At 51.1% G+C, this 10000-nt stretch overlaps 2 protein-coding genes across 2 annotated transcripts in view; one reads left to right on the forward strand and one right to left on the reverse strand.

The window, feature by feature from the left end:
• Positions 1-7119: 7119 nt before the first annotated feature.
• EMH_0021510 (uncharacterized protein) lies at positions 7120-7962 on the forward strand (the record flags this gene model as incomplete). The annotated part of the gene is made up of 2 exons (XM_038023053.1): positions 7120-7360; positions 7781-7962. The coding sequence occupies 2 exons, from the start codon at positions 7120-7122 to the stop codon at positions 7960-7962; spliced, it is 423 nt and encodes a 140-aa protein (XP_037878907.1).
• A 1103-nt stretch (positions 7963-9065) lies between these two features.
• EMH_0021520 (uncharacterized protein) overlaps positions 9066-10000 on the reverse strand; it is a gene marked incomplete at both ends in the record, with an annotated part of 5077 nt that continues 4142 nt past the window's right edge. Inside the window, 3 exons of the mRNA XM_038023054.1 lie at positions 9066-9246; positions 9516-9608; positions 9956-10000. The exon at positions 9956-10000 is cut by the window's right edge and continues 278 nt beyond it. Of these exons, the coding sequence (XP_037878908.1) occupies positions 9066-9246; positions 9516-9608; positions 9956-10000 (319 nt within the window). The remainder of the gene's footprint in view (positions 9247-9515; positions 9609-9955) is intronic.

Raw genomic sequence — 10000 nt, forward strand, 5'->3', positions numbered from 1 at the left:
TTGGGGATGCGCGACACTCAGAAAAGCCTTACCCGAGCTCTGGACTACTGGTCCATACAAAGCCATGTGATGTATGTCCTACAATAAACGATGAGAGGTACGTTACACTCACTTCCTTTGTGTACGCGACCCTCGTGCCTATAGTTGTCGCCATCGGTCGTTGTCGCGCAGTTTAGAGGAACAGTCAATGCAGTCAAACTTCTGAGCAAACATGTGTAGTGGGCCTCACAGCGCGCCGGAGGATATCCTAAAACGTCAAAACTCCATGATGCATCCTGCGGCGCCAGGCTTGCTCTACAACACGGGAGCCCAACAATGAATGTTTCACAGCAGTGGAAGATACTTCAGAGACCCGTAGCCCGTGGCCACTTGCAGAAGCCAGCCTTTGACACCTGACTGGTGTCAGGGGCACGACAGCACAACCGTGCAAATTACAGCAAGGCTCGAGCCCGAAACGTCAGCGAACTGCACGAACTGCCACACATTCAGATACCAGGCTACTGTGCAGTTGAATGAAATGTGGGAGCTGATTGACAGCAGGGCACACGCCATAATGAAAATATTTTGTGCAGCAAGTGCTCCGAAAATTGCGAACGTCGGCGGAGGTTGCTCGTGCTCTTATTTGAGCCGCATTAACCACCATGCCAAACAACCCTGCACACGTCCCGACTTAGAATAGTATGAACAAAAACTCCTCACCAGCGTCAAATCAACGCGCATGGACACAAATCATACCGAGCACGGCACTTCCTCTCTTCTGCGGCCAGCTCTGCAGCCCAACGCTCCAAGTCACACGCCGCTCTGGCCGAACCGGTGAAGGTCAAGAAGCCCTTTCCATCCAACGAACAAATGGCCTTCGGGTTGCAGCGAGCGTGTAACTGTTCCGCGACACTGACGCACAGGCTGTGGCAACGGGATTCTTGTGAAACACCCACTCTGCCCTGTGTGGGGGGACGGTCGGCATGCCGCACAAGTGCCGCTTGCACCACTTCACAGCCCACTCTCATCCAAGTCAAGGGCACAGCTGACGAACGAAAACGCAACTCAAACAAACGTTCAACAGCATACACGACTGCAGAACAGCGCCGCATTTGCCTGCGCTAACGTCGCCTTGCGCACGAAGTAACTGCACTGTGGATCTTTGCCACAGCAGCATACACCTCCACAACGCACAGCAATCGCATGGGCAGCACGCAAGAACACGAATTGACAACTATCGCGTAAACCGTAAGCTCAGTCTGTGTGTCGTCTTACGGCCTGTACAATCCCCGATGCCACTTAAAGACCTGGAAAAATGGAACAAGCGCAGCGGGTTCCACTCCTCCGCAACTCTCCCATTATCAGGAATTCACTCCTGTTCACCAAACAGCCTGCCCAACTCGCCAACACAAATGCAGACAAAAAGCAAAACGATAGTGCGGTATAGTCCACAGTCTTCGTTGTTGCTGGTCAATGTCTGCTTGGGCCAGGCACAGTAGGTGGCAACGCTCCGGTTTGCTACCGCCCTCTCGCAAATTGTTGAAGTCCAAGCATACCGCCTGGAGGCAGGGCAACCCCATATTACCGAAAGCAAGTGCTTTCGGTTTAGAATCTCGCCCACATGCTCCGTGTAAAGACATAACACTTATTCCGTAAAAACAAGTGGTCAATAGCCAAACAATTGTGCTGCGACACTGAAGACGTATCGTTGCCTCTCTGGATTCCAGAAACGCGAACAGATGCTGAAGGGGGAGCATGCTTCTCGCTGGTGGACAAAGGCATGCTCGGGCGCAGAAATGCACGTCAACACAGACTGATCGTTCTGGAAAGCATGAAGGCGCTTGCTGGAAAGCCTAGCACGGCTACCCGAGTCAATACGAAACGTGCAATTGCGGCGAAATTCATTTCACAGTACTTTGATGGAATACGAAGAAGATCTTCCTAACCCGACAGAGAAACACAGCGCGGCAAAACATGCTGTGAAGAAGGTGGACCTGGCTACGATTTTTCACTGACGAAAATCAGCCGGATCGACCTTCGCCGCAGCATGTGTAGCGTGCACACTCAAGATTCTTAATACTGCAAACCCGCTGTTATTTTATTCGATTCTTTCACAGGCAAAGAGCGTGTTGCGTTACGTTCTGTACCACGTAGCCGTCTAGGCTTTGGCTGTGGTCGTCCGTTCCGCACTGCTAGTGGCATAACCAATCTTGAAGCAAACAACGCGACCCCGTGAACTTTCCACAGGGCATACTGGCTCTTGCTTCGCGCTAATCAAAAGGTATGCCCACTTTCACCGCCGAGAAAGACTGCCATGATTGCTGCTTCCGGTAACTGCAATTGAGCGTTTCACTGACTCACCGCCTAGACACCCAAATCATTACCCAAACAGGGTCCCCACAATTGATGCACGCTACATCCACGACCCACAGGACGGCGTTCTACCGAAACACAGCGGGTTCGGTTATCACGCCCCTCGGTTCCGCGTTAATGACCTTTCCGCTCGGCGCGGCCACCTCTGGTCCGCTGTCCGGTGGTTGCAGACAGCACCCAGCAGGATCGATGTTCCCAACCACCTTATTGGGCGAACCGTAGCGTCCATGTACAGACACACCGAAGCATTAAGGCCCAATCATCCATCTAACGTGGAGAGCAATACCCCATAGCTCAGCAAAAACCCCTCTAATGCAGTGGCATATTGTCAAGAGGGCAACTGCAGAGGGGGAACCCAGTTCTTGACAACTCGTACTTGCACAGACATCTGTCCTTATTTACGAACAGGTGATGGTAATCGTTGACTCCTCGATTCAGTCTTTTTCCATCGGCTCGCACATAATTCCGCATAGCAGCCAGTACAGTCGATGCTCTCAATCAACTTGTTAAGCTGACCTTAGCGTTCGAACACAGACGTACTGAAACGTCAAATCTCAATTATCCATCTGGTGTGGCCAGCTCTAAACTCCGATGCAACAGCTCAACAAAGAGCTCCTCCAATGCAGTGGCAATTTTCAGGAAGCATACAACGGGAGAACCCACTTCTTGGCAACCAGCACTTTAGACAGCTGATCTTCTGTGCGAATATGTGAGGGTAATCAGCGCCTCCACGAATAAATCGCTGTCACAGTCTAATAATTCCAATGCCTCCATAAATAGGCGCGTGTAATGTATACACTCGCAACGTAAATAGCATGCGCTGCAACCAGCCCTCCCTCAGGGGACATTTGTAAAGCTTATTAGCCCTTCTACATGGGTCGATAACGACAGCACGCGTGCCGGTCTCTGTTGAAGTGTTGATGACATCCGGAAAGGGTTCGAACGGAAAGGAAAAGGCTCTCACGCGGACAGCAATGGGCTTTTTCCTCGTAGTCGTTGCTACTACTAGGCGCTACAAAACATTTATGGCGGCGAAACCGAATCACCACTACATCTAGCCAGTGTTCTCGAGAACCACGCATTTTCGCCAGGCTCACCAAGCCCAATGGCTGCCTTCACTACGTTGCGTGCATGCTCAAGCGTGCCCATGTACAGCAGGCCTCTAAAAGGTATAGCAGCATGATATTCGCTTTCTGCACGTCTGGGTCTTCTGAGATCCACTCCACATACTACTGTCTTGCGAGACACTGCCCAACCCAATGAAGGCAAGATGTTGTAGTGGCAGAACTTGTCAGAGAAATGCAGATCAAGCGAAGTTATACATCGCCGTGAAGAACACCAGACGAGTGCCCCGTCATAGCGAAGCGATCCCTTCTTGATCCTGTCGCGTATTTTCCCCTAGAGACGCGCATGCATCTGAACACATACCATTACCTGCCTTCGCACGGCGCATACGATACCATTCGCGTAGAAAATTGGCCCAAAGAAAAAACATGCCCTCAGAAAGTCCTACAGTCGCAGCGCATGCTGCTGGCTGCTGACGTTTGCGCAGATCCCCAACTATCAACTATCAGCTACACTGTGTGCGTATTTGCGAGGCCGAACACAGCACGGTCGCAACAGGACATTGCAACGTGGCGTCTGTAGAAGGCTGATAGAAACTGTACGCGCCTCCGACATAATCGGCATGCACGTAAACTAGCACTCCTTTAATGGACGTAGATAACGTCGAGTCTTCCCCCCCTGCATGGATCGCTTTCTGGACACCGCCAGCGTATCGAATGACACTCCTCCCACGTGTAGAAGAAAAGGCGAACCAACGAACACGAGAAGGCCTCACAGGCAGCGCATTCGCCTTGTGACTTGTTGACTTTTCGTTGGATTGTGTGGATTTGAACAATCGAGAAAAGCAAAACACCGTAGCGGCCGTTGCAACCAGTACGGCGGCCGCTATCGGTGGTAAATTCCTCTGTTCCCATCTCTGTCTTCGCGGAGCCGCAATCTCATCCAACGTGAAAGCTTGATCGTCTAGGGAGCTGCTCTCAGGGCTGGGAATAGGAACGGCAGGCACTTCATCGCCATCTGCAGCCTCCGATAATAGCGCCAGAGTGGCGACCAAAAGTGGTGAGAGTAGAAGCATTTGGAAGGTCAAACGGAAGTCTTACAGTTTTCGGTTTAAGGCGGCAAACTTGTGTACACATATTTTCAATGTTGTTGTGAACAAGGTGTTGTGTGTCCTGTGGGCTTCAGCCCGTTCACGTCAGACGGGTCGTGACCATGTTGCGTGTCTTCCGCGGCCGGTGTGACGGTTATGCATGTTTCCTCATCATTCCGGAATTTACTTTCCGAATTTCATGAGACTAAGGGTTATTCATGAAACAAAGGGAAATTTGCCAAGTAAAGACTCCCGCGGAGCTGCTTACCACTAGAACGAGTGCAAGATGGTCGGTCTTATTGGTGGTTTATGCGTGGTCCGCGGGAAGTTTTGATACAGAAATGTAGAGAAAATATGATGCAGAATACGCTCTCCCTTCAAATACAATCATTTTACTTAATTGACATTTTGTATCATATATTACCGTGCGTCCGTGTGACGACAGTGGCTAATCTAAGGGAAGGAACGTCGTGAAAGGTATCAGAATACCGAAGATGTGTTTTACACCTAGCTCCTGAACTGCACTCCCAGTCCACAGGTGGCATGGGAGCACTGGCCGATGGCCCTGGGCTGGTGAGGGATGCAACTACTCCCTTATGAGTTATACCTTATCGTGCTGCAACTTCTGCTGGTAGGCTACCGGGCATGCAAGCATACCCACCTCGCCCGTTGATACGTGCTCTAGCACTACAGAGAGTTGCAGAACACCTACCTGGCCGCTGGTAGCCAGCTGTAGCCAGTACAAGTACATACGTCAACTTGAACAATGCTGCATCGGCCGGAGCTTCGCCTAGTGGAGATTGATCAGGCTTTACCCTCACCCTCAAGTAAGGAGGTAACCAATGGCTGAACGCGTCTCCGCGCTGGAACAAGCGCAGTTTCTGCAAACATTTTGGCGCAAAATATCGCTGCCACGAAAACAATTCATCAGAAATCATGTCTCTGCTCACAGTCCCGATACGGCGGGCGGTGCCAATGTAAGGCTTCCTTGCCTCTCCGCATTTGCACCTTCGTCTTCAAGAAACACCAGAAAAGCTACGGTTGGTGTTGTATTTCTTGTTATTTGAATGGGAGTTGATACAACTGTGGCTATACCTAAGCAAGGATACCACTTTACATGAGCGCATTCGGACTGTGAAAGCTTTTCGACATGCTCTGCGTTGTAGGTTTATACCCGTGTCAGCGACAGAACAGGTTGTGCAGGAATCAATATGAGCAACGGCAGCTGTCGAAATGCGGCTGAATCGAGAAGTATTAGTCCTTAATCAACAGAAGTTCAATGATGATCCTGGGCACCTCTATATCAATGGCTCATAGCAGGATTGCCCCTGTTAGAGAGGCAATCGGGAAGTCCCTGGGCTCTGACGAGGGCACTAGGCGATGAAAGGGTGGGACGTGCTGAGCTGGTGCAGTATTGAGACATCAAAGGAAGGAAACACGCAATTTCCAACTCTCGAGCTGTGGAGGATGATTGGTTGGAAGGTGACCTAGGAGAAACCAAAGCGAAAAGCGAAGCAACAGACACCTGCGGCAATACTACCCTCTGAGACAACGGACGGAGCTGCCCATAGCTTCTGGAAAGCTGTACCGAATACCACTACTTGAGCAGGCGTGGAACGTCATCAGGACACCTCAAGCCAGTGAATGCGTTACTGGTGCCACGACACAGCAGGTGCTATTCTTAACGTCTAAGAGGCCAGTGTCTTCCTAGCCTTATTCCAGATTGTTCTGGGCGGCCGCACTGAACATCAGAGGCCCAGCGCCACAGTGAACAGCAGAGACCCAGCACCCCTTAGCAGTTGGCACAAATTATAGAACGTTTTGGGGCGTGTCAGAATCATTTGAGGGTGTTGGGCTCCATCTCCAATTTGATATATCCCAGCTTTTACTGGAATTGCATGAATTTAACCCCGGCTGTAAGCGAGATGCTTTCAGTACACATTCACTGGGAAATATTTTCGTAGGAAGTCCCGATTCTAGCCCGTTGATTTCACCGCCTGCCTGCCTGAAGTCAAGCTCACGAATCGACCGTGTAAATCACGGAGGCAGAAGTATTTCACAGCAGTTTGACAGTTAGCACCGAAGTAACGTTGAAATGCGTGGACACTGCATTGGAAGCTGGAGAGGCATGCGCTGTTCGTTTCATTGAATATCGGCTATCATGAGAGCGGAGTTTAGGCTTGTCGTTAACTCCGCTCCCCTACGAACGCAACGATTACACAGTTCATCGTGCTAGTGAGTGCTACTTGTGGCGGGGTCGTTGCTGAGCACTTTGTCTTGGGGGGAGTATTCCGTGACTGCTTTTCTGCCCGTTGGCTGTCGCGTGTGCCCTAGCAGCTCTGCTCGTTGTTTCGTGCAGGATGTAAGCACCGAAGATGCAGAAGCCTTGGTGTGCAAATCCTGCAACAGTAGAGGTACCTGCATGGTCTATGAACAGCAGCAACGGGTCCTTATTTCCAGTGTGAGGTGATTAGGGTGCACCGATGCGCGTTGTGTGTGTGGACTCTGACACGAAGCGCAGCTTGACACGAAGTAACGTGGGGACAAAGAAGGAAGCAAAAAAAAAGAAAATATCGTAGGCGAAATGCGTAGAAGCTGCAACAGAGCGAATTATGTATGTTTTGCTCGACAAGCCGCACACAGCCTTCCAGTGGCAGCCTTACCTGTACCCATCTGACAAACAGGAAAAAGGCAAAGATATCAGCAGTTTGCCCACACCACGACGGCCGTGCACCACTGGTTCCCCAACTGTCGTTTCTCCTGATTATGACGCGATTGCAGAGATACACTTTGATATCGAAGACTTGGATGAAATTCATATGCACGAAGTGGACTCTATAGAGGTACTTGTAGGTAACACGAAAGAGAAGCAGCAAGTAAAATCATTTGCCGAAATTTCCTGAGGTTTTAGATTTCAGAGTTTAGGGTTAAATATTTTTGGTCGCTTGGCTTCTGCAGCTCCCTCCTGTTGGCATGCAACTCTCGCACTTAACAGAAAGTTGCAAATGGCCAGTGCCGTGTGTACGCACATCTTGCTGCTATAGCTGCTGCGGCTGCGGTTGCTCCGTCGAAGCCATTCTATGTGTGCCATTCTGCAGCTACGGCTACAGCTTCTGCTGCAGCGTTGTTGTTTCGGCCCCTGCTGCTAGAGTTGCTGCTGCTGCTCCAGTCACTGCAGATGGAGCAGCCCACTGCAAGAACTTGAATATATAGGGGCATCGACGCCCCGTTGCTGTTGCAGCTGCAGCGGCTGTTGCTGGTGCTTTCTCTCAGAAACTACGCTGCAGTACCAACAGCAGCAACATTGCCTAGAGAAGCAGCTGGCCTTCCTTGACTTTGCTGCAGCAGCAGCAGTAGTAGGGGCAGCAGATATAGCTGCAGCAGGCACAAATGCCTTTATTGCTGCTCTGGAGGCCAAGGGAGAGATACCCCCCTGCGCGCGCAGCAACACTTAAACCTAAACCCTAAAAAACAACAAAGACGAGCTGCTTTACTTTCTGCTGGCACGTTGCCTTCTGCACGCTGCTGCTTTGTTGAGAAAAGTCTGCGTAGCTCCTGAGAAGCAATACAGACCATCCCCCCCTGTTCGCAGTGCTGCTGCGGAAGAGCAGTTGCACCAACAGGAGCTGCAGCAGTAGCAGCCGTTGCCGCAGCAGTGGCAACAACAACACCAGAGAGTGCAGCAGCTGCACCAGCAGGCACGGACGCCGCCGCAGCAAATCCTACCAGTGCAGCAGCAGCTGCAGCAGCAGCAGTTGCATCAGCATAAACAGAGGCATCATTTTATTTCCCAGCTGCAGCAATATCAGCAGCAAATGCAGCAGCATCTGCAGCGGCAGCTTCAGGAGGTGGCAGAGGATGACATCGATGACTGGCTGTAGCCCGAATGATAATTCTTTGTTGATGGACAGCAGCAGCAGCAGCAGCCGCAGCAACAGCATAGCTGTTTTATTAAGTGCTGCACTTTGTATCTGCTCTCCGCCAGTTGCGGTGTCTGTGCAGCTATGCAGCAGGCAGCAGCAGTAGCAACAGCAGCAGCACGTGCACCAGCACTTGTTGGTCAGTACGCGAAGGCCAAAAGGAGAGAAAAACAAACGCAAGCAGAAGCAGAGACAGACAGAGACAGACACAGCCGGATATAAACTGAAACAGAGGAAAAGACGGGTAGAAACAAAGACAGAGAGGGACAGGCAAACTGAAACAAAGACAAGTTTCAGAAGAAAGGAGATGGATGCAGCCGCAGCAGCAACTAAGGAGCAGCAGAGCAGCAGCCAGCAGCAGCTACGTGCTGCTCTTGCTCCTTCTGCTGTTTTCCTGCCCAGCATCCCTCTACCTAAAGCATAAAAGGATGAAAGTTACTGCAGCAGCAGTTGCTGCAGCAGCTGGTGATCCAGTAGAAAGCAGTAGTAGCAGCTGCAGCGGCTGGTGCTGCAGTAGACAGCAGCAGCTGCTGCAGCAGCAGCTGCAGCAGCAGCAGCTGCAGCAGCAGCAGCTGCAGCAGCAACATATTCTGCAGCTTTTCAGCAGTCTGCACTGCTGGTGAGAAGTTGCCGTTAGCTTACAACTCCAGTTCGACAGCAGACTCCCTAGCTGCTGCTGCTGCTGCTGCTGCAGCTTCCTGCTGCTGCTGCTGCTGCCGTTGCTTCACCTGCTGCAGCCGTTGCTGCACCTCCTGCGGTGACAATGCAGGGAGAGGGTCCGGCAAGAAAGAGGGAAGGGCGGGGGCGGCACGCAGCTTGCTGCAGCAAACCCACACACGCAATTGCTCCCGCTGCTGCCCTTGTTGCTGCTGCTGTTGCTGTTGCTGCTGCTCCTCCAAGGCAACAAATCTACTGCTGGTGACGTCTCCTATAGCAGGAGTGCATGCATGTATTCCGCCCCAGCCCCGCAACTCTCCACACCAGCAAGAACCCATGCAGCAGGAGAAACAGCAACAGAAGCAGCAGTAGCAGCATCATCAGCAACAGCAGCAATAGCAGCAGCAGCAACAGCTGCAGCAGCAGGATACCTTAGGAAATCAATTCTTTCCTGTTTGCTTTGTAGGCCGACCCACTCAAACCAAACCACCCGCCGCACCTCCCAGCCCAGATCGCTTAGCACTCTGCAGCAGAAGGAGAAATAAAGAGAGACAAAAAAGAAGATAAACACCAAAAAGGAGAATAAAACAGCCTAAGGCCGGAGAGGAGGGAGAGAAAACAGCAGTAAAACAAAAAAAAAGAAAGAGACAACAAACAACAGAAGAGAGAAGAGATACTTCATGGAAACAGATAAATAGATGGATGCAACCCCCAAACGAAATGACAGCAAAAATAAATTAACTAAAAGAAAAGCAAGCAAAGAAAATGCATATATGCATTGCACTAGGATAGTATACTATACTCTACTCTATGCAACAGTAGCAGCAGAAGGAGCTGGAGTAGCAGCAGCAGCGACAGCCTCAGTAGCAACAGCCTGAACAGCTGCAGGCGCCGCATCAGTCTGTGATCCTCAACA

This window comes from Eimeria mitis, genomic scaffold (assembly GCF_000499745.2).
Source record: "Eimeria mitis Houghton genomic scaffold, Emh_scaff759, whole genome shotgun sequence".
In the NCBI taxonomy this organism is placed as follows: Eukaryota; Apicomplexa; class Conoidasida; order Eucoccidiorida; family Eimeriidae; genus Eimeria; species Eimeria mitis.